Genomic DNA, 25,734 nt, shown 5'->3' with positions numbered 1-25,734 from the left:
TTGTTCAATGTGAGAACAAGTTCAGCCAGGCGGAGGAGGGTGGTGGTGGATGGGGACTGGTTGGGCCTCTGTTCCAGGAAGAAGCGGAGAGCCCTCAAACCATCCTGGTGGGGGATGGAGGTGTAGAGCGATTGGACGTCCATAGTGAAGAGGAGGCGATTGGGACCAGGAAACTGGAAATTGTCAAAATGACGTAGGGCGTCAGAAGAGTCACGGATGTAGGTGGGAAGAGACTGGACCAGCGGAGAAAAGATAGAGTCTAGATAGGAAGAAATAAGTTCAGTTGGGCAGGAGCAGGCTGACACAATGGGTCTGCCGGGACAGTCCCGTTTGTGGATTTTGGGAAGGAGATAGAAGCGGGCTGTCCAGGGTTGCGGGACTATGAGGTTGGAAGCTGTAGAGGGAAGATCTCCAGAGGAGATGAGGTCAGTGACAGTCCTTTGGACGGTGGCTTGATGTTCGGTGGTGGGGTCATGGTCCAGAGGGAGGTAGGAAGAGGTGTCTGTGAGTTGGCGTTGAGCTTCTGCAAGGTAGAGGTCGGTACGCCATACAACAACAGCACCACCCTTGTCTGCAGGTTTGATGACCATGTCGGGGTTAGACCTGAGAGAACGGAGTGCCTCAAGTTCAGAGGGGGACAGGTTAGAGTGAGTGAGGGGGGCAGAGAAATTGAGACGACCAATGTCTCGCCGACAGTTTTCAATGAAGAGATCAAGAGCGGGTAAGAAGCCAGGGTGAGGGGTCCAGGTAGAGGGAGAATGCATTTCTTGTTTTTGCTAACAATCTTGTTATGTGGCACTTTATCAAATGTCTTTTGGAAGAACATTTACAGCACGTCAGCCTGCCTGCTGCCTGTCCTGTCGTTGGATGCCCCGGTAGAAGGCCCCACATTGAAACTGACATTTGGGAAACAGGAAAAGTACATTTTGGAAACCGTTAAATTTATGTGGGCAACATTTCTCGAGGACAGCAGCAACGCTGTCCCATTGCTGGTGATCTGAAAATAGCGATCATTGTCTCTCAGAAACTGAACATTTTAGAAGTTTTAGGCCAGGATCCATTAAAATTCAATCAAAAATGGAAATAAGATTCACCATCTTGAATCAATGGGAGTGTGTATTTGAATTATTCTGATACCTCAATTACAGGCTATGTCGAAATTTCTCATGAGATCTGTCTCTGCCTGTTTTTTGCAACCTTTCACATGAGCTAACCACTGCACAAATCAATGCAAATATGAAATAAATTGAGGCCCCCTCCACTGACAGACATAAAGGAACAAGAGACAGGAAAGCTAAGAGTATGCATTTCATGATTTTTTTTTATTGATCAATTTTAGGATATACTGTAATAAAGAGATTCCGAAGGATAGAAAAGGCTGCTGTGTGATGTTTGGATCACATTTACATCAAATCAGGTTTCACTGTAGAGCTCATCCACTTTCATCAGAAGTGTGTATGTCTCTGGAGTGAATCACTGCACCAATAATATATCACAGCTGAATGTCAAAACCAAGAAAGAACTGATTAAAAGTGCTACACAATCAGAGAGGGAATAGAATTAGACTATATCAACATTCTCATTTCCAATCCAGAACCAGTGTTCTCAGCCTGTTCCTTTAAAAGCTCACCCTGATAAGGTGTTTATTTAATTTTTATTTCAGTTTTCAGTGTAACTTAATGCAAGGCATTGCTGAGCACAAACCACAGCCAAGCAATGGAACTTTGTTTACAGTCAATCAAGATATGGTAAATATGATGACTTCATCTATTACACTGTGCAGCCAGGTGACAACTGCTGCACTGGAGAACTTAAGTCAACTTGTATCAGGGCGTGCTTTTAATGAGAATATGGATGAATCAATTAGACAGCCCGAGCCAAGCCAACACGGTTGTTCCCTCTGTCGAAAATGGAGTAATATTCTCCAATGAACACATCGCCCAGAATCCAAAGGCTTCCACCACTGGGGCCAAATCCACTGGAGCAGCTTTCTTGGTTGTTGTAAGTTTGCTGTAAGAAAAAGGAGATCAATTAACACTGGGTCATACATATATCTCCTTTACTGATCTCTACAGCAGCGTTGAATAATGCCTAAAAAATTATTCCATTCAATCTTTTGAAATTCTATGTTTATTCTTGCACACTACTGCTGTCCAATAACTTACCTGCAATGTGTACGCTTTGGGGGGAAGAGGATAGTCAACTCCATTGATGGTGAAGACCACATTGGGCATGTTGGACAGATCGTTACAGTTTATGTTGTACTGCAAGAAAACAGCAAGAATATTCAGTCATTGTGTCAGTCAATGTAGTAATTTGCAATAAATCATTTATAGTGTAATGGCATTACTAATTAACCATTCCTGAAATTAATATGAGATGAAATTGGAATACACAAACAGGCTAAAAGTAAATGGTTACAGAAGAACATAAGAACTAAGAGCAGGAGTAGGCAATTCAGCCCTTCCAGCCTGTGCCGCCATTCAATACGATCATGGCTGATCTCATCTCAGCCTCAACTCCACTTTCCTGCCCATTCTCCATAACCTTTCAACCCATTACTAATTAAAAATCTGTCAATCTCCTCCTTAAATCTACTCAATGTCCCAGCAACCACTGCACTCTGGGGTAGTGAATTCCACAGACTCACGACCCTTTGAGAGAAGTAATTTCTCCTCATCTCTGTTTTAAATCTGCTACCCCTTATCCTAAAACTATGACCTCTTGTTCTAGATTGCCCACTAGAGGAAACATCCTCTTTCTGTCTACTTTGTCTATAGAGACACATCGGCTGATTCCAGGATATAGTTAAGATCAATTTAGCTACATTGTGATAAAATATTTCTAAATATTAATGATCATCTAAACATTAAATTGACAATAGTATTATGGCTTTTGCATTTCTTCTTCTGACACTGTGACCAATTTCAGGACTACCTTCTGTCCTTAAATGAGAAGCTTCAGAAATGTAAAGCTTCTTCTCCTTGAACTTGCAACAAATGGTGATGCATTTCCAAATATTTCTGGGGCAGCACATCCATGCACAGTGATTGCTGCCTCATATTTAACACCATCCCCAACCACCCCACACCCCATGACCAAAAGAGGCTGAGGGAATTTCTGCAGAGCCAACTATGCATGAGAATTTACAATATTATTACAAATATATCTATTTTCACTTTGTAATGACTTCTATGGTCTGCTATATGCTGCAATGTGAATCAATCATTGATGCAGACTTAGATACTCCTACAACACACCCAATATTGTAACATGCCATCACTACCTGGCCATAGTAATCTGGAGTTGCTCCAATGTACTGCTGAATGGTGCTGATGGCTGTGTAGGGACCAACAAGAAGAGAAGTGCCAGTATCAACAATGGCAGGACAACCGCTACTGCAGGCCACAACTTTACCATTGATTGTCACTCTGAGGGAGAAATGCATCAAGTTAGTCAAAGTTCTGAAACTGCCACACTTATTGGACTAAGTGAACAAGTAATACCAAGTTGGGATTCCTAGTTATCTGAGATATTCATTATATTATTAGTAATGCTGATGCAACTGAGATCTTAGAATGGTCGAAGTATTTTATTCCTTTTCTTTTAGTTCATATGTTTCACCATAGTTTGGTAAAATCATTTTCTGGGACTTCAGTAGAAAAGCTGAAAATATCAATTTCCATATTCCACTGGCACTAACAGCTGTTGGTCCTAAGATGCCAGGAACTGATGTCCCAATTCCCAGTTCGGGACAGTGTGATGGGAAACCTCATTCATGGGCACAGCTGTTAACAAAGGAAAAGTGGTTTGTAATGATTCCAACAGTTCCACCAACTGGTGGCACGCCTTGGCATTTAAAATTACATGGCAACTTCAGGCCCATATGTCAGGCCAGTTGTCTCAACTGAACCAATAAGATAACAAAAATGCTAAAACAGTGTAAGGTTATGGTTGACCCTCAACAGAAAATGAGCCTCCCACAAATGTTTTCTCCCGAAAATTATAAAGAGCTGTATCATTAGCACATTGTCTCGATAGAAGTTGATCCTTTCTAAGTTTGATTTGTCAAAAGCCATTTTCAGAACTATTTCAGTTGTAAATGGTTAATCACTCACCTGTCAATAACGATTTGCCAGTAGCCCTCGTAAGTGACGGGAACCCAATTAATTTGACCTGTGTAGTGGCTTGAATCAACTCCACCAAATATAACTTCACTTCCGGACTGACCATTCTCTCTGTAAAACAAAGGTGAATAATAAAAACTCAGAGGCAAAGAACAATTTCATTAACGTTGACATATTTCTGGTTTAGTGATCTATCACTTGGCGATGTCACTGCCTATTGAACATCACATCTAAATCATCATTTTTCCAAATCAGCTACGAAAGGACATCAATTGCAATATTTCATAAATACTCCAGGAAGGTGCTACCATGCTGTCTGTTCAGATCAAGCAATTATACCTTTCAAACGAGTTATACAGGACTTAATCTGGATTCTGTTGGATTCTATTGGTTTCAATTCTGAACTGGGCTGTTAGCACCAAAGAAGAGATTCAATCTTTGAAAATAAATTACTTTGAAAGAAAGCACTTGCATTGACGTGGTGCCTCTCATATCCTTTTTTTATTCATTCTTAGAATGCGAGCATCATTGGTAAGGCCAACATTTATTGCCCATATGTAATTGCCTGTGAGCAGGTGGTGATGAGTGACCTTCTTGAACCACTGCATTCCATGTGGTACAGGTACACCCATTGTGCTGTTAGGGAGGGAATTCAAGAATTTTAACCCAGTGACAGTGAAGGAATAGTGATATAGTTCCAAGTCAGGATTGTGAACTTGCAGGGAACTTGCAGGTGGTGGTGTTCCTATGTGTCTGCTGCCCTTGTCTATCTAGGTCATAGAGGTCGCGGGTTTGGAAGGTGCTGTTGAAGGAGCCTTGGCAAGTTGCTGCAGTCCATCTTGTAGATGGTACCAACTGCTGCCACTGTGCACCAGTGGTGGAGACAGTGAATGTTTCAGCTAGTTGATGTGGGGCTGATCAAGCGGGCTGCTTTGTCCTGGATCGTGTCTAGCTTCTTGAGTGTTGTTGGCGCTGCATTCATCCAGGCAATTGGAGAGTATTCAATCATACTCTTGACTTATGCCTTGTAGATAGTGGACAGTTTTGGGGAGTCATGAGGTGAGTTACTTGCCACAGAATTCCCAGACACTGACCTGCTCATTTAGCCACAGTATTTATATAGCAGGTCTAGTTAAGTTTCTGGTCAATGGTAACCCCCAGGATGTTGATGGCAATGGCATTGAAGGTCATGCGAAGATGTCTGGATTCTCTCTTGTTGGAGATGGTCGTTGCTTGGAACTTGTGTGATGTGAAAGTTACTTGCTACTTATCAGGCCAAGCCTGAATATTGTCTAGGCCTTGATGCATGTGGGCATGCACCGCTTCAGCATCTGAGGAGGGCTGAATGGTACTGAATACTGTGCAAGCATCAGTAAATATCTCCATTTCTGACCTTATGCTAGAGGTAAGATCATCTGATGATGGTTGGGCCTAGGACACTACCCAAAGGAAGTCCTGCAGTGATGTCCTGGGGCTGAGATAATTAACCTCTAGATTATCAGACATATGCCAGTGTTGCAGTGGTACTGGAACAACCTGGATAAGAGTGTTCTAGTTCTGGAGCACCAGTCTTCAGTACTACAGCAAGGATGTTGTCAGAGCCCATAGCCTTTGCTATATCCAGTACCTTCAGCTTTTTCTTGATGTCACATAGAATGACTTGAATTTTTATGAAGACTGGCATCTACTATGGTGGGGACCTCAGGAGGAGGCTGAGGTGGATTATCCACTTGGCACTCCTGGCTGAAGATGGTTGCAAATACTTCAGCCTTGTCTTTTGCACTGATGTGCTGGTTTCCCCCAGCATTAAGGATGGGGATGTTTGTGGAGCCTTCTCCTCTGGTTAGTTGTGGAAATAGCAAGGTATGGCTTTGCCATTTCCGGTGCCCAGACCAATTCCATGTGGTCCCACCCAGTTTTATTCTTATTCATCTTTTCTGTAGTGTTTGATACAACTGAGTGGCTTGATCAACCATTTCAGCGGGCAGTTAAGAGTCAACCACATTGCTGTGGATCTGGAGTCAAATGTAGGCTTCACTGGGTAAGGATGGCAGATTTTCTCCCCTGGAGGGCTTTAGTGAGCCAGGTGCATTTTTATGACAATCAGTAGTTTCATGATCATTATTAATGAGACCAGCATTTTATTCCAGATTTATTAATTAATTAAATTTATATTCCCACAACTGTGTGGTGGGTTTTGAACTCATGACTCCGGGGCATTAGTCCAAATCTCTGGGTTAGTAGTCCAGTAATATTACCACTATACTACCATCCCCCATCCTCAGGATGGCCCAAAGTGCTTCTCGATCAGTTCAAGTGTGGCCATTACTGTATCGTGAACAATGCGGTACACAGTCGTGCCCCATAAATAAGTTGAGGAAACTTAGCAGAAACCTAGTAGTACCATCAGATCTCTTGCACTCAAGTGAATAGATAGGCAGGGTTTCAGTCTAAGACCTCATCAGAATGACACTAACATTAATAATGCTCTACTCCCTTAATACTACAGAGTATCTCCAACAATGGAAGGTTCCTCAAGAGCAACATAAGAGCATAAGAAATAGGAGCAGGAGTAGACTCTGCAGACCCTCCAGCCTGCTCTGCTATTCAATATGGTCATGGCTAATCTTCTGCCTCAACTCCACTTTCTTGCCAACTCCCCTTATCCCTTGATTCCCTGAGAAACCAAAAATCTGTCTAAATTGGCCTTAAATATCTCCACGCTGCTGGCTCAATCAGAGAGCTGGCAGCTCTGAAGCCTCAGTAATGCCACAAGGGGGCAGCTCCACTGCTGGAAAAATGCCAGTGGCCCAGGAGAATTGGCATTAATTGGGCCATTAATTAATCAATTGGCTTTCTGCCTCCATTCGGCAGGCAACGGTTCCAGCCCTCAGCCTCGGAAGAGCCATCCCAACGCGGCTCGCTGGCATTTTTCAGGCATACCGGCCTCCCAGCCCTTCACCCCAGGCCTGGTAAAATCTCAGCCAACCTCTCAGTGTCTACTCTGTCAAACCCATTCAGAATCTTGTATGTTTCAATGAGATCACATTTCATTCTTCTAAACTCCAGAAAGTATAGGCACAATTTACAGAGCCTCTCATCAAAGTGCAACCCTCTTACCCAGGAACCAATATAGTGAACCTTTGCTGTATTGCTCCAACGCAAAAAAATCCTTCCTTAGATATAGAGACCAAAACTGCACACAGTTCTCCAGGTGTGGAGCACAATACTGAAGTATTGATTTATCACGATGTGCTCAAAATTTGTATTCAGCTTGAAATCATAGGCCTGAATTTTACGCCGCCCCAGCGGGTCGGATGGTAGTGTGGGGGGCAGCGTAAAATTGAGCGGCAGGCTCCGGAAGGCCTACCCGCCCCAATTCCGCCTCCGGACAAGTTTACGGAGGTCAGGCGGGGGTTGGGAAATGGCCCGCCCGCCCGGGGCCAATCAAGACCCTTAAATTGTCACTTAACGGCACCTTAAGGACCCTCGCCTGCCTCCACGGGTATTTTACCCATGGCAAGCGGGTGTGCTGGGGATGTGAAAGGCCGCCCAGTGATAGCTGCCGATCTTACCCACTCTCTCGGGTCCATGGTGTTGGCTGGGCTGCAGTCCCAGCAGTGGTCACCGCTCACTGAGACAAAGAGCTGCTGAGACTAAGAGCTGCCAGCCAGCTGATTGGCCGGCAGCTCACTGAGGCGGGACCTCCTCCATCAAGTGGGTGGAAGTCCCGCTTCGGGCCAATTAAAGCCTGGGGATTCGTAAAATACGGGACGAATCCCCAGGCTGGGCGGAAGCGGGTTCATCACCGACATTTACGTCGGAGTCCGGCTCCCGTCCACCAACTGTAAAATTCCAGCCATAGCATTCCGTCACAGAGGCAAGAGTGTTACCAACTAAGGCAAGGTGACATTTTTAGGTGAAAGCAAAAAAAAACTCTTCCTGCTTCATTCAGGGAAATAAGGTAAAGAAACAAATGCATAAGAAATGTTTACCTTGTTAGATACACAGAAAAGAGGGACTCCTGCACCAGATGCTGAGACATCATGTTATCAAACACAGTTGTGGCATCTGATGCTGAAATAGATGGATAGCCCAAGCCCAGAATTCCATCAAATGCAGCGTAGGTAAAGAAGCCTCCAGGTTCGGATGTACTTAAACCAAATTCTTGACTGCTGATATCTATGTTTGAAACCTAGAAAAATAAGATCAAGTGACAAATCATGAGGAATTAAGCAGAATGTTATTCTGTGAATTATAACCTCTTCATAAATTGATCACAAATAGTGAGTACATCATTTCACACCCTCACAGCCAATCATGAGCAGCAAATTAAACTGTTTTTTTTAGGAAACCTGGTTGAGGGATAAATGTTGGATAAGAAATGGGGAAATCTCCCCTGCTTTTGTTTGAATAGTAGCTTGGGATCATTTACATGCACCGGAGAGGGCACCTACAACAGCATGACACACTCACTCTGGATTATGTGCTCAAGTGGCTTTGAACTCACAAACCTCTGTCTCAGGGTGCTACCACTGAGCTAAGGCAGACACCTAAAGGATGACATATCCCACATGTAACATAAATCGACATGAGGGTCTGAACTGAACTGAATAATGCAATGGAAAAGATTTCTGCCAATACATTTCTGAAAATCTACCTTAAAATTAGCTTTATTTCAAATCATCAACTTGAATGTCGGGTCACCCTCTGCTACGTCATCACTGCACACCCACTCAACCGACTGGCTTCGGAACTGATAAGAGCTCATTAAGTTTGATTCCAAAGTCTTTGTACCTTTATCTTGAACCTATAACTTTGTACATCAATTATCACTGTAAAGTGATTTCATGTACTTGATGAAGGTTACAATGTACTTACTCTGACAGTGTCATATCCCAATATTCCAGTCATGCTGCCTGTCCCATATTGTATAGATACTTTCTGGTTTTTTGAATGATACGTTGAGGACAATTTTGGGTTGAATCTGTGATGAAGCGCTGCAAAGGAACATTCATTTCACCAAATGTAATAAAAAAGGTTTCAGCATTTAGTCAAATGTAGAAACAAACATTTGCACCCGCGTGCATCACTTGTCGCGCAGCTGCCATGATATGAATGGCTGGGGGTGGACTGCCCCCTCGGATGATGTGGAGTGGGTGGGCGGTCCATCCCTGGCAATGGCATCAGGTGCCACTGTGCAGGCAATGACGCATTTTTAAAGGGCTTCCAGCCTTTCCATGTGATTTAAATATTTAAAGAACAATGTCTGTAAAAAATTAAATATCATTATCCCGACCCTCTCCCATACGCCCAATGATTATAAAATTCATTTGCTGCCATCTCACTCCCCCAAAACACTTACCTTGTGCCCCCCAAAGTTCATCAACTTTAAACTTTACCCCTTGCCATCACCCCTAGACCAATGAAATTAGTTTTACCCCACTCCCCCACCCCCCCCCCCCCCGCCCACTGCACTGAGAAACTTACCTGCTCCCCGTCCCCACCAGTCTTTCGCCTTACATCACCGGATGGAGATCCGACGGTGCGTGAGTGCCAGCCGCCGGCTCCAATATGGGACTGGAACGGACAGCGGGAGCGGGTGAGTAATTAATTCATTGAATTTGCGAAATTAACATATTGAAATTTTGGTCCCATTGCCAATCGGAAGGGAGGCCACCATGATGCCTCACTGCCGCCGTCATCAATATCGGGCCGGGCCTTCCTGAAGTCACGGGGGGCGGGTGGGGGGGCTGTAAAATCCAGCCCATTGTTTGTCTGTGTGTGGTTTGGAGCTCTGTGTTGGACATGTGTATGAGCGTACGCATGGATGAAGGAAGATACCACTGTCCTTTTATTAGCCCACTCATTGGATAAGTTTCAACCTAATCAAATTCAAAAAAGTAAGGGAATGGCTCCTGGTTGAGGGATTTTAGCTCCCAGATAAGGTTGGAGAAGCTGGCATTATTCTGCTTGGAGAAAAGGAGACTGAGGAGAGATTTGAGGGAGGTATGGAAAATTGCAAGATTATGACAGGTTTAGATAAGGCAGATAGAGAAAATCTGTTCCCATTAGCTAATCATACAGGGACAAGGGGACACAGATTTCAGGTTTTGGGCAAGAGATGCAGGGGGATGTGAGGAAGAACGTTTTACGTAGTGACTGATAATGACCTACAAGGGTCTTGGAAGTGGACATCAATGACTTCAAAAGGAAATTGGATGGGCACTTGAGGGAAATAAACTTGGAGAGCTATGGGAATAGAGAAGAGAATGGGACTGATGCAATTGTTCCAAGACAGATTTGGCATGGACGCCAGGAGTCAAATGGCTGTCTTCTGTGTTGTAATAACTCTCAGACACAGTAAGCATCCAACCCAGGAGTTCAAAGTGGATATTGTTTTACATCATTATTTGCAATGTAAATTCACACTAGGCTTTTCCCATTTCCAGAGAATGACATGTAAAAGCTTCAAGAAATCAAAGCTCTGTTAAATTTCTCTCCAAGCCCAGAGAGAAGCAAGTGAAAGTTTAGGGTTTCATTCAATCTACACAGCTGGCTTTAACAAGAAGAAAAGTCAAGAAGAGAAGCATGTTTAACAGCAGGGCAGTATTTACTTACTGCATGCTTGTTCAGAACAGTAGGTTGATGGAACCCAAAGATTGGATGAGCCAGTGTCAAAGATGACGGTGAAGCTTTGTGGTGGATTCCCAATGCTAATTGCTCCATAGTATGATAGCTGTGAGCAAGAACAAGAACATCACAATAGAGCAACTGGAAATATATCAGTGCAACATGTATTATTAGGTTCATATTCCTCTACATGCATCAAAAAATGTAAATCTACCAATCACTCCTTTTGAAATCATATGGACATAAACAGAAATCTGCAGTCCATTTAAATGCATGAGAAATAATGAGTAAGAATAAGTGATCACTCTGTTCTGTTTCTATGTTTATACTGAATAATATATTTCATGTTTGAGATGATGTTGAGCCTTTGGACCATTAGCTCTTTTGATTTCAGGTGGCATTTTGACTCTAACTGATGCCAACAATACTGCCAGCATTGGCAAATGCCCACCCAGCAGCACAAGTCATCCTTGTTAAGGGTATCTATAATATTGACCCTGTAATCATCAGCATTGGATAAGCAAGCAGCTGCTAGTCAGTAGATCCACCTGAAATCACCAGTAACTCCCCACATGGAACCAGAAATCCCAACTCCAGATCTAATGGATTCAATGTTGGAATCTCCAGTCTTTCACCATCTGTCTTCAGCCCAAGGCTAGAACAGCTGAATCTCATCCATTGACTCTTGCTGTGTAAGTTATAGCAGGTTAAAGATCTACAGCATATGGTGTATTAGCACAGACTATCTGCTTCTGAATTATTACCCTCGACTAACAACTAACTCTGTTTTTTACATTTCTCTTATGTTTACAAAACTGATGATTACTTACATCCAGGTAGTTAATCATTGGTTCTGATGAATCCAGGGACTGGGTGCAGTAGGGCCCTTGAAATTTTGAACAGGGATCATATGGATGATTCTTCAGGAAGTCCTCCAGCAACCCTTTCTCCTGAAGAACATCACGGGCAGATTTGCCCTTAAACAAGGGCACTCTGTACAAAAAAGAAGTAAATTACAAATTTCATCAATGTTTACTGTTATTATTATTTCCATCTGTTGTCTTGTGATGATTTCCTACCTGATCATACATTCAGAGAGCTGAATGCAAGCAAGTGTGATGAGTAGCCACTTCATGTTGCCAGTTGGATGGGTTCAGAGACTCTTCGGAACCTAAAGTTTGGGGTCTGAGTAGCAACGTTTATACTCACTGAGACCAACCATTCCATTGTCACGAGGACTCAGATACGATCATTCGATATGAAAAGTAAATATTAGTGTAATCATGATTAGTTTATCTCAAATGCATTCCCTTTTATTAAGGACAATCTTCAACTTTAGTGGTAACCGTTTGAGAACATTTGGATTATCATAAACATATTAAGTATTGTAGTGTTAAAGATTATCTTCATGACTGATAACACAATCGTAAATATATTTGCAAATCGTGCTAAAAACAGTCTTATCCAAACCACAAAATAGCAATCTCATAGTGCATCAGAAGATAAATTAACTGTTTTACTGCTGCATGTAACATTGACAAATTTCCAGAAGGGTACTACATGATTGAACTTTTATTGAGAGGGATCAATTGACAACATCAGCGACAAGAGTGATGCTCTGCTGACTTAGAAAAATCATTTGACTGCAACAGGATGAGTTGCACATTTGGAATATACTCCTATGCTAAGGGTAAATTTTGGTTTATTTGTAGGAATTTCACTTTAGCAGGTTTTAAAGGTCCCAGTCCGGGACTTGAATACATAATCTATGCTTACACTTCAGTGCAGCATTGAGGGAGTGTTGCATTGCAAGTGATAACTTTCAAATGTCAAATTAAAGTGTGGAACTTGTGCGTGTTCAGGTAAACTTTAACAAAGAAGAGCAGGGATTCGCCAAATGTTCTTCTCAATATTTACCCCCTGAACCAAAATCACCAAAAGAGATGAACTGGTTCTTTTCTTTTTCATTCTTGGGATGTGAGTGTCACTGGCACAGCCAGCATTTATGGTCCATCACTAATACCCTTCAACAGGTGGTGATGAGTCACCTATCAACTTTTCTGTAGCAGTGTGATACAACTGAGTGGCTTGCTCGGCCATTTCAGAGGGCAGTTAAGGGTCTGGATTCATATGTAGGCCAGACCAAGTAAGGACAGCAGATTTCCTTCCCTGAAAGAAAATAATGAACCAGATGGGTTTTTACAACAATCTGGTAGTTTCATGATCATTATTAATGAGATGAGCATTTTATTGCAGATTTATTAATGAATTAAATTTAAATTTCCCAGCTTTCAACGTGGAATTTGAATTCACGTTGCCAGAGCCTTAATCCAGGCCTCTGGATTGCTAATCCAATAACATTATCACTATGATACCCACCCCCCGATTTTTGCTTGTGGGATTTTTCTGTGTGCAAACTGGCTGCTGCATAGATGTTCAAAATAATTGAGTCTAGACATGAGTATTAATTGATTTAATCCAGGTATTGCAATTGATTCCCCCATTTTACAGCCCAAGTAATGGAAAAAGACAGCATTCCTGCTCCTGTTTGTTATCCGCTGGACTCTGTTGGAAGATTGTATCTGTGGACATTGGAGAGGATTAGGATTATAATCTGTTGCGACTGCCACTGTGTTCAACAGCCCATTTGCATTATCTGTTAAATCTCAGATCCAGAATGGACAATTGTATGAATTCAGTAGTGGCCTAAAGAAGAGAAACTCAACTTTTTTTTTATTCATTCATGGGATGTGGGCATCGCTGTCCAGGCCAGCATTTATTGCCCATCCCTAATTGCCCTTGAGAATGTGCTGCTGAGCAGCCTTCTTGAACCGCTGCATTCCATGTGGGGTAGGTACACCCACAGTGCTGTTAGGAAGGGAGTTCCAGGATTTTGACCCAGTGACAGTGAAGGAACGATGATATAGTTCCAAGTCAGGATGGTGTGTGACTTGGAGGGGAACTTGCAGGTGGTGGTGTTCCCATGCATTTGCTGCCCTTGTCCTTCTAGTTGGTAGAGGTTGCGGGTTTGGAAGGTGCTGTCTAAGGAACCTTGGTGCGTTGCTGCAGTGCATCTTGTAGATGGTAAATACTGCTGCCACTGTGCGTCGGTGGTGGAGGGAGTGAATGTTTGTAGATGGGGTGCCAATCAAGCGGGCTGCTTTGTGCTGGATGGTGTCGAGCATCTTGAGTGTTGTTGGAGCTGCACCCATCCAGGCAAATGGACAGTATTCCATCACACGCCTGACTTGTGCCTTGTAGATGGTGAACAGGCTTTCAGGAGTCAGGAGGTGAGTTACCCAGTGGTGTAGTGGATTGTACCGCAGCCTCCCAGCTCCAGCGACCCGGGTTCGATTCCAGGTATTGCCTATGCGGAGTTTGCAAGTTCTCCCTGTGACTGTGTGGGTTTTTGCTGGGTGCTCCGGTTTCCTCCCACAGCCAAAGACTTGCAGGTTGATAGGTAAATTGGCCATTATAAATTGCCCCTAGTATGGGTAGGTGATAGGGTAATTGAGGGAAGGTGGGGATGTGGTAGGAATGTGGGATTAATGTAGGATTAGTATAAATGGGTGGTTGATGGTCAGCACAGACTTGGTGGGCCAAAGGGCCTGTTTCAGTGCTGTATCTCTAAATAAAATTTTAAAAAAAATAAAGAATTCCTTGCCTGTGACCTGCTCTTGTAGCCACAGTATTTATGTGGCTACTCCAGTTCACTTACTGGTCAATGATAGCCCCGAGGATGTTGATAGTGGGGGATTCAGTGATGGTAATGCCATTGAATGTCAAGGGGAGATGGTTAGATTCTCTGTTGTTGAAGATGGTCATTGCCTGGTACTTGTGTAGTGCGAATGTTACTTGCCACTTATCAGCCCACGCCTGGATATTGTCCAAGTCTTGCTGCATTTCTACACCGACTGCTTCAGTATCTGAGGAGGCACGACTGGTGCTTAACATTGTGCAATCTGTTCCGGCAAGGGACAGAATTAAGTGATAACTGAAACCCCAGTTCTTTCCCATTTACTGTCCATAATCAGTGTGCTTTTGACAAGGAAGATGTGTGTGTTTCTTAACCCCTGAGTGTATTGTCAATTTGAGTAACCAGCACAATGCTTTTCATGGGTTTAAATAACGAGGATAATTTTATTCATGCGTTAAACCTGAAAGTCTAATGCTATGTCACTCACTCGCCACTCACACACACACACACACACACACTTGAGAAATAAAGGTGTTAAAAAGGATAGTGCACTTTAACAAATTACAGGTGAAGGAATAGTTCAGAAATGACGTGATTTGGCTCGTCTTGGGGAAAAGACAGACGTTGCAAACCCAGTGAGGAAGGCGTTTTCACTCCTGAAGTGTAGTTAAGTGGATCCAATATCCGGAGTCCTACATCGAAGTTATTTCAGAGTTCTCTCGAGGAGGTGGATTTTTAGCAGGTCATGAAGTTATATGTTTGTAGACTTATTACTAAGAGATTGGTTTTCTGTACTGGTGGACCTGAAAAGGAACAGGTTCAGAGAATTTAAGATGTTACAGTATCCAGTTCTTTTAAGCCTTGATGGTACTGCCTGGTCTGCAAGCTGTGTTTTCTGCAGTCTGTATTTTCAAGATTTTTAAAAGGAGATCAACATGGCTGCCCCACCATGTGACTTCTCACAGTTCCTTTTCCAAATATGGTGGGGGTCTATGTTGATTAGCCTCAGCCTGTTTATTGTTCTAAGCCATTCATCCTGAGGAGGGTTAAGACAATCACATTCTTTGTTCCAAGAGAAAACATTCAATGTAGGAATGTCTCCCTATGGTTTGAGGATGGGTATTAATGATGCCTCTTAGTCCAGAAGGTATTGTTTTGTCCTTTCAGGGAGTGAGTCAGTTCTTGAATACACAAGTCATGTGAGCTGACGTTCGACAGCCATCTTTGGGGCTCATGTCCACTTTTAATGTCTATTGTGGTTCATTTAAAGCACAAGGAAAATTCAGTTCCAGAAGATGCTCAGTTGAATATATTCCATGTTTAAAGTTATGAATAGGACATGCCTGTACCTGGCATGACACAACATTTGCCAATACTCTTCCTGAATTAAAAAAGAAAATGTGCACAATTCGCACAAAGCCATTCTGAAGACCTCTGGGTAATCCTCATCATGATCTGCTGAGGCCAGTGAATAGATGTGACACAACCTTTTGTCCCTGTTCTCCTGCTGAATCTTGTCAAATAAACCATCCACGTTGGTTGCAATCGGTCACCTTGTGTAATTATGTTGCCCAAAAAGCTCTAGAAGGTTTTTTCCATGAAGGAGGAATGATTGCCTTTACACATGACTATCAACTGCTCATTTGCTTGATAACCTGTTGCCTGTTCCACAATGTATAATATTTAACTTACTATTTCTTGCTCAAATGCCTATCTATTACGTATGCTGACCCAACAAGGGCAGAGAAATGGTTCAGATCAGTGCAAGGTAGGAGAACTGTTCTTAACAAAGATGTTTCTCTGATATGTGGGTAATTTATATGTCCTTTGTGTTACTCATTTTATTTTCCCCAGGTTAGATTATTAGACTTCCAGCGAGATGGTGATGTAAGATGTCGTGAGACAGCAGGTTAGTGAAGCAGTGAATCAGATTTAGTCTACTCCACCAGTGACACTAAAACCTTTAAGTCTTCAAGGTTGAGATAACTTCTTTAATTCCTTCATGCAATCTCCTGTGCAATCATCATGTGGTGTGCTTTCCTTGAAATGTTTTTGTTATGTCTAAACCAAGACTTTGGTAGTTGTGTGCACTTCATTGTATTTCTGTTCAAGTCTAGTCCCTGACTGTATTAAAAGATCATGGACCTTTTTTAACAGAGCCTTTAATTAGATTGAAATCAATGTATGTGCGTTAAAATTGCAAACAAAAATTCTCAATTGCTCTCTATTTGCTGTCAACTGTCCTTTCCAATGAGGTGTTATTGAAGGTAGCATTCTTTAGTGTAGTCCTTACTGCACACATGATGCTTTCAAATTGGCCACTCCCTTCAGATGAATAATTTCAGAAGACTCCCCTTGAAGGGCATAACTGCAGCTCCTTTAAGAACCACTGGCTCATACAATTTTGCAACAAGCAGCCAATCAACCTCTAGATCCGACTTTCTGTGCATTTTTTCCAGGCCTGGAGAGTCTATTCCGATGAAGGAGTACACCATAAGTTAACACAGTCCTGTCCTGCTGGAATCAGAAAATTGAATATCTACTCCACTGTCTTGCTGCATATCCTTTTTACATGTGACTCCAAAGCCCCATAAGTTGTTGTATATCTTACTGCTCCCTGCTTCAAATGTAACTTTCTCAAGGCGTATGACAAGGAGAAGAAATTATCACATATCATTTTTCATTGAGTTGCCAAACATAGCAAATGGCTCAGAAATGAAAATTAATGTTGGAAATTGTTTGAATTGTTTTCCTTTCTTGTTTTCCTAAAGAGTTATCTTGCTTAAAATAGTTGTTTTAATGGATTTAACATTTTACGCTGCTTTATGTTGTTCTATTCATGCACTAAACTCTGGTTACATTTTTTGGCGAAAAAGTTAATTTGTGTAAGAGTAAAGAAAGAAATAACTTGCATTTATATATCCCCTTTCACAATGTCAGGATGTCCCACAGATGCTTCGCAGCATCTGAAATACTTTTAAAGTGTAGTCACTGTTACAATGTAGGGACACACAGCAGCTAGTTTGCACACAGCAAGGTCCAAAAAACAGCAATGAGATAAATGACCAAATGACTTGTTATAGTGGTATTTAGTGATGGATAGATTTTGGCCAGCAGACCAGGAGAATTCTTCTGCTCTTCAGCTAGTGCCGTGGGATCATTTATATCCATCTGACAAGGCAGAAAGAGAGGTTAGAATTCAAATAACCAAGCAGTGAAGGATAGAATTACAGTCTAGTCTTTATAATTGACATCTTTGATTTACAGAAACACACATTACATATCATGCACATACAACCAAAATCCACACTTTCAGCCTGCTCCTATATATATGAGGATAGGTGAGTCTCCAATTAATGCCCATCAGCTCAATACAATTAACCCCCAAATGATAACAAGAGATGTCTCTACTTAGCAATTCATCCAAACGATGGCACCTCTGACAGTGCAGCACTCTCTCAGTACTGCACTGGAACATCAGCCGAGATTAAAGGCTCAAATCTCTGGAGTGGGGCTTGAACACAATTCTATAACTCAGAGGCAGGAGTGCTGCTACTGAGCCAAGCTTGACATGTGAATTATTCAATATCTTACTGCTTCTACTGCAACTGCTTCAAGGCATAAGACAAGGAAAGAAAGGATCACGCGTCATTATTCATTGATTAACTAAACTTGGTGAAACGCTCTCAGCGGAAAATTGTGTGAGTTGTTTTCCTGTATTTTTTCTGACACAAGAGTTATAATGCTTAAAAATGTTGTTCCAATGGATTTCATACCGTTTCTTCTGGAGAGATGTAGTCCTAGAATTATAACGGCACAGGAGGAGGCCATTCATCCCATCGGGCCTATTCCGGCTCTTTGTAGAGCAATTCAATCAATCCCATTCCCCATCTCTAACACTGTAGACTACAAGTTAATTTCTCTCATGTGTCCATCCAATTTCTTTTTGAAATCATTCATGGTCGTTGCTTCCACTGCTTGTAGGCAGTGAATTCCACGTCATTACCACTCACTGTGTAAAAACTCTCTTGCTCATATCATCCCTGCATCTCTTGCTCAAAATGTCAAATCTGTATCCCCTGGTTCTTTTGCACCATCAGCTAATGGGAACAGCTTTTCTTTGTCTACCTTATCTAAACCGGTCCTAATCTTTACACCTCTATCACCAGCTTCTCCAACCTAACCTTGTAATTAACATCTCTCATCCCTGGAATTATTCTGGTAAATCTCCTCTGCATCCTCTCAAGTGGCCTCACATCATTCCTAAAATGTGATGACCAGAACTGGATACTGTACTCTAGTTGTGGCCTAACCAGAGCTTTATAAAGGTTCAGCATATCTTTCCTGCTTTTGTACTCAATACTTCTATTTATGAACCCCAAGATCCCATACGCTTTGCTAACTACTTAGAAATGTAGCATTCAGTCTACATTGCCTCTCCCTATCACTTCTGTTAAAATGCATCATCTCTGTATTAAATTCCATCTGCTACTGGCCTACCCATTCTGCTAGTCTATCTATGTTTGGTTGCAAGCGATTTGTATCATCCTCACTGTCAGCCACACCTCCAAGTTTGGCATCAACAGTAAATTTAGAAATTTTGTTCTGTATTCCAATATCTAATTCATTGATATATATCAAAAAAGCAGTTGTCCGAGTACTGAACCATGGGGAAGACTATTGCCTCCCAACTTCCAGCCTGAAAAAGAACCATTTACTACGACTCACTGTTGTCTCTCCTTCAGCCTATTGATTATCCAAGCTGATATTGAACTTCCTATTCCATGAGCTTCAATTTTATTATTCAGCCTATTTATGTTGTCGTTTGTCAAGCACTTTCTTAAGATCCAAATAGACAACATCCAATGCTTTCCCTTCATCAACCTTTTCTGTTTCTTCATCAAAAAATTCAATTAGATTAGTCAAGCACAATCTGCCTTTGAGAACTCAGTGTTGATTTTCCTTAATTAACTCAAACCTCTCCAAGTGCCTGTTGATATTTTCCCTGATTATCGTTTCCAAAACCTTATCCACCACTGATGTAAAACTGACCAACCTGTAATTACTAGGAAAGGCCTTACACTGTCTCTTGAATAGGGCTGTCACATCTGCCACTCTCCAATCCTTTGTATCTAAACCCCGGTATCTAAAGAAGATTGGAAGATTATGGCAAGCCCTTCTACTATCTCCACTCCCACTTCCTTTAGCAACATCGGATGCAAACAATCTGGACCAGACGACTTATCCACTGTCAGCGTAACCAGCCTTTCCAAAACATCCTTCATATCAATTTTTACCTCATCCATTATCTAATCATCTCTGCTTCTACGAATATTTGCTAAGCATCCTCTTCCTTAGTAAACACCGATACAAAGTACTCATTAAGTATTCTAGCCTTGCCCTGCACCACGAAGCAGATATCACCCTCTTTGTCCCAAAGAAGACCCAGTCCACCTATTAATCTTCTTTTTTTTTTCTTTTGGGCCTCCTTATCTCGAGAGACAATGGATACGCGCCTGGAGGTGGTCAGTGGTTTGTGAAGCAGCGCCTGGAGTGGCTATAAAGGCCAATTCTGGAGTGACAGGCTCTTCCACAGGTGCTGCAGAGAAATTTGTTTGTTGGGGCTGTTGCACAGTTGGCTCTCCCCTTGCGCCTCTGTCTTTTTTCCTGCCAACTACTAAGTCTCTTCGACTCGCCACAATTTAGCCCTGTCTTTATGGCTGCCCGCCATCTCTGGCGAATGCTGGCAACTGACTCCCACGACTTGTGATCAATGTCACACGATTTCATGTCGCGTTTGCAGACGTCTTTATAACGGAGACATGGACGGCCGGTGGGTCTGATACCAGTGGCGAGCTCGCTGTACAATGTGTCTTTGGGGATCCTGCCATCTTCCATGCGGCTCACATGGCCAAGCCATCTCAAGCGCCGCTGACTCAGTAGTGTGTATAAGCTGGGGATGTTGGCCGCTTCAAGGACTTCTGTGTTGGAGATATAGTCCTGCCACCTGATGCCAAGTATTCTCCGAAGGCAGCGAAGATGGAATGAATTGAGACGTCGCTCTTGGCTGGCATACATTGTCCAGGCCTCGCTGCCGTAGAGCAAGGTACTGAGGACACAGGCCTGATACACTCGGACTTTTGTGTTCCGTGTCAGTGCGCCATTTTCCCACACTCTCTTGGCCAGTCTGAACATAGCAGTGGAAGCCTTACCCATGCGCTTGTTGATTTCTGCATCTAGAGACAGGTTACTGGTGATAGTTGAGCCTAGGTAGGTGAACTCTTGAACCACTTCCAGAGCGTGGTCGCCAATATTGATGGATGGAGCATTTCTGACATCCTGCCCCATGATGTTCGTTTTCTTGAGGCTGATGGTTAGGCCAAATTCATTGCAGGCAGAAGCAAACCTGTCGATGAGACTCTGCAGGCATTCTTCAGTGTGAGATGTTAAAGCAGCATCGTCAGCAAAGAGGAGTTCTCTGATGAGGACTTTCCGTACTTTGGACTTCGCTCTTAGACGGGCAAGGTTGAACAACCTGCCCCCTGATCTTGTGTGGAGGAAAATTCCTTCTTCAGAGGATTTGAACGCATGTGAAAGCAGCAGGGAGAAGAAAATCCCAAAAAGTGTGGGTGCGAGAACACAGCCCTGTTTCACACCACTCAGGATAGGAAAGGGCTCTGATGAGGAGCCACCATGTTGAATTGTGCCTTTCATATTGTCATGGAATGAGGTGATGATACTTAGTAGCTTTGGTGGACATCCGATCTTTTCTAGTAGTCTGAAGAGACCACGTCTGCTGACGAGGTCAAAGGCTTTGGTGAGATCAATGAAAGCAATGTAGAGGGGCATCTGTTGTTCACGGCATTTCTCCTGTATCTGACGAAGGGAGAACAGCATGTCAATAGTCGATCTCTCTGCACGAAAGCCACACTGTGCCTCAGGGTAGACGCGCTCGGCCAGCTTCTGGAGCCTGTTCAGAGCGACTCGAGCAAAGACTTTCCCCACTATGCTGAGCAGGGAGATTCCACGGTAGTTGTTGCAGTCACCGCGGTCACCTTTGTTTTTATAGAGGGTGATGATGTTGGCATCGCGCATGTCCTGGGGTACTGCTCCCTCGTCCCAGCACAGGCATAGCAGTTCATGTAGTGCTGAGAGTATAGCAGGCTTGGCACTCTTGATTATTTCAGGGGTAATGCTGTCCTTCCCAGGGGCTTTTCCGCTGGCTAGGGAATCAATGGCATCACTGAGTTCCGATTTGGTTGGCTGTATGTCCAGCTCATCCATGACTGGTAGAGGCTGGGCTGCGTTGAGGGCAGTCTCAGTGACAGCATTCTCCCTGGAGTACAGTTCTAGGTAGTGCTCAACCCAGCGGTCCATCTGTTTGCGTTGGTCAGTGATTATGTCCCCCGATTTAGATTTGAGGGGGGTGATCTTCTTGATGGTTGGCCCAAGAGCTCTCTTCATGCCATCATACATTCCTCTGATGTTTCCGGTGTCTGAGGCCAGCTGAATATGACTGCATAGGTGTTGCCAGTAGTCGTTTGCGCAACGCCTAGCTGTTCTTTGTGCAGTACTTCTGGCTGCTTTAAGTGCTGCGGATGTTAAATCGCTGGGGGCTTTCTTGTAGTTCAAAAGTGCAATGCGCTTAGCGGCTATGACAGGTTCCAGCTCTTCATTATGAGATTGAAACCAGTCTGCATTTCTCTTCGCACTTTTGCCGTAGGTGGTCAAAGCTGACTCATAGATGGCGTCTCTGATGTGGGCCCACTTGGTCTCAGCATCCCCTGTGGGAGTGTTTTGAAGGGCTGTTACAAGTGAATTTAGAAATTTTTGTAACAGCTGTGGGTGAGAAATTCTGCTCGTGTTGATGCGCGGGTGGCCCTTCTGCTTGGAATGATGCAACTTCTTTGGTCTGAGTCTAACCTTGCTGCACACCAGGGAGTGGTCGGTGTCGCAGTCCGCACTGTGGAAGCTGCGTGTGATTTGAACACTGTTTAAGGCGGCTCGCCTTGTGACAATGAGGTCTAGCTGGTGCCAACGACGTGATCTTGGGTGCCTCCATGAAACCTGGTGACAGGGTTTAGTGTGAAAGAACGAGTTGGTGATGCAGAGGTTATGATAGGTACACAACTCAAGCAGTCTCTGCCCGTTCTCATTCATCCTTCCAACGCCATAGCGCCCAAGGCAGGAGGGCCATGAGTCATGGTCGGCCCCAACCCTGGCATTAAAGTCCCCCAGCAGGAATAGGTGTTCGGTGTTGGGGATGCTGCTAATGATGTTATGGAGTTGTTCATAGAACTGGTCTTTAGCTTCAGGTGCGGAACAGAGTGTTGGAGCATAGATGCTGAGTAGGTGTACTGGACCAGAGGTGGTGAGCAGTCGGATGGACAGTATGCGTTCCGAGCCATTTGAGGGAGGCTCTATCATGCTGAGCAAGGAGTTTCTGATGGCGAAGCCCACTCCATGCTGTCTTGGTTCTTCAGGATCCCTGCCCTGCCAGAAGAAGGTGTAGTCTTGCTCTGCTAGAGAGCCACTCGCGGGGAGGCGAGTCTCCTGAAGTGCTGCAATGTCCACATTGAGTCTACTGAGCTCGTTGTTAATGATGGCGGTCTTCCGAGAATCGTTGATTTGTGTAAGGTCTTCCGACAGGCCAGGACACATAGTTCTGACGTTCCAGCTTGCAAAGCGAAGGGCTGGTACCTTCTTTCCTTTTTTCATGTTGTTTGGTGCGGTGTATCAGTCCACCTTTCGGGCAATGACCCTGAGCTCCAAGCACCCATTGAAGCAGGCAGACTGTGGCGGGACAGAACCTTATTGACCGGGGGCTGCCCGGTTTGAGGCGGGCGGTAGCTGTCCAGTGAGGTGCAATGACCTCTCCCACCGACAAAGGCAACCCGTGGCGCCCAGTTTCTACGCCAATTTATCTGGACTTATAACCCGTAACTGCTGCCTTCCGTGTTGTTTCAGTCGCTGTGAGGCAACTATGGAGTGACCTCTCCATGGCGCATGCCTGGGCAAATTTATGGAGGTTGAGAGTTGCCCAGTCGTCAAAACCCCCCTCTCGGCCTTTCTGGTGGGGTCCAAAGGAGTGCAGGACACGACGTTTGGCACCAGTATGGCTGCAGGAACTGCCGGAAACATGCCAAAGGTGACACATGACCGCCTACGGGGTTCCGCTCCGGATTTTCTGTTAGGGTTTACTCCCTTAGCCTTGGTCTCTCCCGAGACGCCCACAAGGCAGTGGGGTTGTTGGGGCCCCTACACAGGTGTAGGATGGTGCCGGTGGGAGGAGGGGATGCAAGGGGGAGGGGTAGAGGGAGGGGGTGGGGGGGGGGGTGCAGGGGAAGGGGGTGCGGGGTGAAGATGGTGCGAGGGGGGGGCGGGCTGGGACGGGGTTGTGAGGGGGTGAGCTGAGAGGGTGGAGCAGGGAAGGGGACGGGGGTGGGGGGGGGTGGAAGGGGGGTAAAGGGGGGGGGGAGGGGGGGTGGAATCTGGTGCAGGTAATAAGCCATTTCCTCAGTGCCCACCATCGACGTCCGGAAAGCTCATCCACGTCCTTCGGGAGGTGAAGCATCATTTGGCAGACTTAGAGGTGATTACATTTGTTAAGGTTTTTTTTTTTGCAGTGGTTTAAATAAAGGCATGCAGCATTGCCGACAGTGCGCTGCAGATGCTCTCCGAGCCATCTCCCGCGGGCGCTTTGAAGTTGCGGCCGGGGGGGCCGTTCGTGGATGTTTTGGGTGTTCGGGGCACCTTTTCACAGGACTTCTCTCGGGTCCCGCAGCTCCTTCTTCACCTCAATGGACTTACCGCATGCCGTGGCTGCAGACACTCTGGACTGTGAAGACAGCAGGATCGGAGATTAAAGTATCGGCAGCTGTTCTCGTCAGTTTCATCCGGATCAATTTCATTGAGAAAACAAAGAGCAGGTGTGGCTGGGAGTGGGCCCAGGTAACATACACTAAACTAACTGTTAACTTTTAGATAGGGCTAAAATGAACTGATTTAAAGAGCCAGGGGAATTTAAACAGTTTAAGAGGGCAGATTGGGGGAGAAAACGTTAGGGATGGGAGCAGATGGCCATGGATAGAGTTGAACAGCAAGGGAGCTTCCTAGGAAGCTTCCAGCCCAGGAGCCATCTTGAAACAGTGTTCCAAACCTATTAATACCCGCTTAATATTTACATGCTGGTAGAAGACTTTAGGGTTCAAAAGATCAGAATCCGACAAGATGCTGTTACTGGATAGTTTTTCATTGCAATAGCTGGCGAGTGAGTTTTACTCTGCTTAACTTATTTAGCTATCACTTCATTTTTTGACATTGCAAGATATTCAGGTGAGAAGAGTGACACACTGAATACATAAAATAAAAATAATTCAGCAACAATATTGAAAGCCCTGTAGGGGAAGAAATATTTCTTTCATTCTGTAAATATTGATATCTCAGCTCAAATACAATTTGTGGTTTCACCTGAAATATACAATTTGTTAAAATGGTGATTTTTTTTACCTATTTGAACAGGTCAGGAGTATAATGTGGGAATCCTGTGCTATTGCCATTGTCTATCCCAGCAATACAGGGGTAGATTGTTAGTCCTGAGGCATATATAGTGTGATGTGTTTGTGTGGGGGAGTGTACCATTATGTTGCACCAATATAAGATAGCAGGTCTACTGTGTGGCACAGTTCCTTGTGAATGAAAATAGATCTGTGTCCAAAGAGACTAGAGTTGAATAAGGAAGCTGTGATCGAGCAGTGCCATCTACTTCAGGATCGCCTCCAGTCAATATTGCATATCAGCATGGCACAGCCGCTGCATTGGATTCCTTCTGAACTCGCACTGTCGACACCTACAGATGTATCTGTGACCTCTTTCATTTATTATTCTGCAGGGAAAATGACTTCATCAACTTCTCCATCGACCAACCAGAGCCAGGGTGGCACAGTGGCGCAGTGGTTAGCACTGCAGCCTCACAGCTCCAGCGACCCGGGTTCAATTCTGGGTACTGCCTGTGTTGGAGTTTGCAAGTTCTCCATGTGTCTGCGTGGGTTTCCTCCGGGTGATCCGGTTTCCTCCCACATGCTGAAGACTTGCAGGTTGATAGGTAAATTGGCCATTATAAATTGCCCCTAGTATAGGTAGGTGGTAGGGAAATATAGGGACAGGTGGGGATGTGGTACGAATATGGAATTTGTGTAGGATTAGTATAAATGGGTGGTTGATGGTCGGCACAGACTCGGTGGGCCGAAGGGCCTGTTTCAGTGCTTTATCTCTTAA

General features: G+C 44.1%; 1 protein-coding gene across 1 annotated transcript; it reads right to left on the bottom strand.

Moving 5' to 3' along the window:
• Positions 1-1,863: 1,863 nt before the first annotated feature.
• Positions 1,864-11,950, bottom strand: LOC137383935 (pepsin A-like). The gene is made up of 9 exons (XM_068057345.1): positions 11,840-11,950; positions 11,591-11,753; positions 10,749-10,866; positions 9,009-9,127; positions 8,123-8,322; positions 4,119-4,238; positions 3,287-3,431; positions 2,166-2,264; positions 1,864-2,010 (listed from the first exon to the last, which is right to left on the bottom strand). The coding sequence occupies exons 1-9, from the start codon at positions 11,893-11,895 to the stop codon at positions 1,864-1,866; spliced, it is 1,167 nt and encodes a 388-aa protein (XP_067913446.1). The 5' UTR covers positions 11,896-11,950.
• Between the last annotated feature and the right edge of the window lie 13,784 nt (positions 11,951-25,734).

This window comes from Heterodontus francisci, chromosome 25, assembly GCF_036365525.1.
Source record: "Heterodontus francisci isolate sHetFra1 chromosome 25, sHetFra1.hap1, whole genome shotgun sequence".
Taxonomy (NCBI): Eukaryota; Metazoa; Chordata; class Chondrichthyes; order Heterodontiformes; family Heterodontidae; genus Heterodontus; species Heterodontus francisci.
Note: the sequence above shows the minus strand (reverse complement) of the source record. Positions and strands in the feature narration are given on the sequence as shown.